The 3104-nt window shown below is 58.6% G+C and overlaps 1 protein-coding gene across 2 annotated transcripts in view; it reads left to right on the top strand.

The window, feature by feature from the left end:
* The window catches only part of ADI1 (acireductone dioxygenase 1), a 149614-nt gene that overhangs the window by 16535 nt on the left and 129975 nt on the right, over positions 1-3104 (top strand). The window contains exon 4 of one of the 2 annotated variants that reach the window (XR_012379613.1): positions 456-897. Coding sequence is in view for 1 of the 2 variants with exons in the window: in XM_025867693.2 (XP_025723478.1) it covers positions 456-575 (120 nt within the window). In the remaining variant the exon portion in view is untranslated. Of the gene's footprint in view, positions 1-455; positions 1064-3104 lie in introns of those variants that run through there. The other variant, XM_025867693.2, reaches the window with a different exon arrangement.

Genomic DNA, 3104 nt, shown 5'->3' with positions numbered 1-3104 from the left:
GGGGGCGTGCGGGGCGTCCCGGGGGGCGTTCCCGGGGGGGCGTGCGGGCGTCCCGGGGGGCGTGCGGGGCGTCCCTGACGTCGGGCGTGCGGGGCGTCGGGCGTGCAGGGCGTCCCGGGGGGCGTTCCGGGGGGGCGTGCGGGGCGTCGGGCGTGCGGGGCGTCCCGGGGGGCGTTCCGGGGGGGCGTGCGGGGCGTCCCGGGGGGCGTTCCGGGGGGGCGTACGGGGCGTTCCCGGGGGGCGCGCGGGAAGCGGTGCGGAGGCCACAGCCGGGCGGCGGCTCACGCAGGGGGCTCACCGCAGCCGCGCGGCGGGGGCGCGGCTGTGTGGGCGTGAGGGCCCCTGGCCTCGCCGCTGACCGCAGCGGGGCTGACGGCGCGGGGGCTGCAGCGGGGGCCGCACACGCCGCGGCCACCGCGCCTGCGGGTTAACACCCCCGCGTGTGTGTGCCCCAGAACTACGTGAAGGCCATGCGGCTGTTTGCGGGCGACCCCGTGTGGACGGCGTACAAGCGGCCCGCCGACCATTTGGAGGCTCGCGGGCGGTACGTGGCGTCCTTGGCGCCGACAGCCTAGCGGCGCTCGGGCTCCCGGCTGGAGCTTCGGCCCCGGGAGCGCCCTGAACCCCGCGGAGCCCGTCCTGTCTCCTCGTCCACGTGGCGGGCGGGGGCTGCCTGAGCTTCCTCGGCCCGGGGAGTTGGTCGTGTGTTTCAGGGAAGAGCTTTACTACAAGAGTGGCCTTCGCGCGGGAGCCGCTCCGGGACCGGGGACAGACCACGTTCGTTTTACCTACTTGGAGGTCGGCCCGAAGGAGGGTCCTCGCCCGAGTGTGTGAGTGCGGGCTGCGCCGCCCCGACCCCGCCCTTCGGCCGCCGGCAGACGCGTGCCCGCGCGGGGCGTGCCCCGGAGAGGTGGCGGGGGGACCCGGGGACCGGCCGGACGGAAGACTGTTCTCCCGGAGCTGGGTGGGGAGTGCGTGGGAGGCGAAGTCTCTCCTGGTCGTGGGTAGTGGGGGTGCTCGGAGCTGCTCCTGCCACTTCTTGTTCAAAATAAAGTAGCTGCCTGAACCTTACACTCCGGGCTTGCAGGCCTCGTTCTTCAGGGTCGCGGTTGTTGGTGCACGTATGTAATGGATTTATAGTTTACTTGCAGTGGTGTTTGTTCACTGAGATTTCTAGTGTGATTTCCCTCTTAACTCTTCTACAACCAAGGTTTCGGCTTTATTTATTTATTTATTTTTTAAAGATTTTATTTATTTGTTTGAGACAGAGAATGACAGAGAGAGCACATGAGGGAGGGAGGGTCAGAGCGAGAAGCAGACTCCCCGCCGAGCAGGGAGCCCGATGTGGGACTCGATCCCGGGACTCCAGGATCATGACCTGAGCCGAGGGCAGACGCTTCACCAACCGAGCCACCCAGGCGCCCAAGTTTTTTGGTTTTAATAGGAAAATTAGTATATATCTTTTCCCTCAACAATTCTGAAATACAGTTTTGCCTGATCTGTTACAATAATAGAAAAATCCCAAATCAGTTTCATGTTTTGAAGGGCAGATTGTTTTAAGGATTTTTTAAACTGGATTCAAAACCTCATGTTAAAATTCCTTTCATCGCCTCAACGTGGGCCTTGGGAATGTGTGTCCAAGGCATGGAGGAAACTCAAGTCTTAGACGATTCAGTAAACTGAGGTTTAGGCTAGGAACGTGCGCGGGCAGCAGGAGGATGGTAAGGGGCGACCCGGGCTGTGTCCGCACCTAGCGGGGGAAGTGGGGGAGGCTCCTCCTGAGGGCGGCACTCCCACGTGGTCGGGTAGCCCGTCCAAGGTGAATGTGGGAGAGGATGGATCCTTCGTACAGTCACCACCTTTAGGGCTCTGAGACCAGAATCTTCCAGGGAGCACAAATGTTGGTCTTCCAGTAGAACAGTTCTTGCTCTGCTGTCAAGTTTGTGTGGTTATCACTTTAGAAAGAGAGATGCCTGCTCGCTGAACAAGGTAGTTCTCCATGGGTGTTACTTTGCAAATGTGTCCTTTTTAAATTTTTATTTATTTTTTAAAGATTAATTTATTTGAGAGAGAGACAGCATGGGGGTTGGGGGTAGAGGGAGAGAGACAGTCTCAAGCAGGTTCCCTGTTGAGCACGAACTGGATGTGGGGCTTGATTTCACGACCCTGAGATCATGACCTGAGCTGAAACCAAGAGTCCGTCGCTCAACAGACCGCGCCCCCCAGGCACCCCAGATGTGTCCTCTTTTTGAAGGGGCGGAGCACTTCCTGCCGTGGTGTTACGTGGCTGGGACACTGATCGGTCAGCGTGCACGCATTATATGCCTGCCTATAGCTTCACGCTGGCTGTGTGCTGGCGTCCTAAGAAAGCTCTGTGTTTTCCTTATTCCGACTTAGGCTAAAGGCCGCTGTGAACAGGGCCAGCGAGGTCTTAGGCCGTGCCTTGGTGTTCCTGATGAAGAGGCAGGCACGAATAATCCAGGGACTTGTCAGCCTCGGGTCTGGATCCAGATTCACCCTTTCACCCCAAGATACTCTCCCTGTTTGGAATCTGGTAAGGTTCCCGGGTGCCTGCTTTTCACTCCAGGGTCGCCCTTGTCCACGGCTCCTGAGTCACCGGGATCCTCTCCTCCCTCTCGTCTTCATGCCCCTCCTGCCACTGTCTCAGTCCCCGACTGTGCGGGGATGAAGAGGGAGCTGGAGAGGGAGGAGGGGCCCCCACCGCCTCTGAGAAGCCAGATGCTTCAGTGATTGTTGCTAATTAAACCAGGCAGAGCTTTGCATGTATTTTGCTATTTCTGCTCTTCAAATAAAAGAGTTCCCAACTATCAACTTAACCATTCTGAACTAAAAATCCTAATTGACTTTCTTTTTTTTAAGATTTTATTCATTTGACAGAGAGAGAGAGACAGCGAGAGAGGAAACACAAGCGGGGGAAGTGGGAGAGGGAGAAGCAGGCTTCCCGTGGAGCAGGGAGCCCGATGCGGGGCTCGATCGCAGGACCCTGGGACCATGACCTGAGCTGAAGGCAGATGCTTAATGACTGAGGCACCCAGGCGCCCCCTAATTGACTTTTTTTAATGGAATTTTTTTTTTTTTTTTTT

This window comes from Callorhinus ursinus, unplaced genomic scaffold (assembly GCF_003265705.2).
Source record: "Callorhinus ursinus isolate GAN/ISIS: 27379988/994484 unplaced genomic scaffold, GSC_fseal_2.0 scaffold10, whole genome shotgun sequence".
NCBI classification, from domain to species: domain Eukaryota; kingdom Metazoa; phylum Chordata; class Mammalia; order Carnivora; family Otariidae; genus Callorhinus; species Callorhinus ursinus.
Note: the sequence above shows the minus strand (reverse complement) of the source record. Positions and strands in the feature narration are given on the sequence as shown.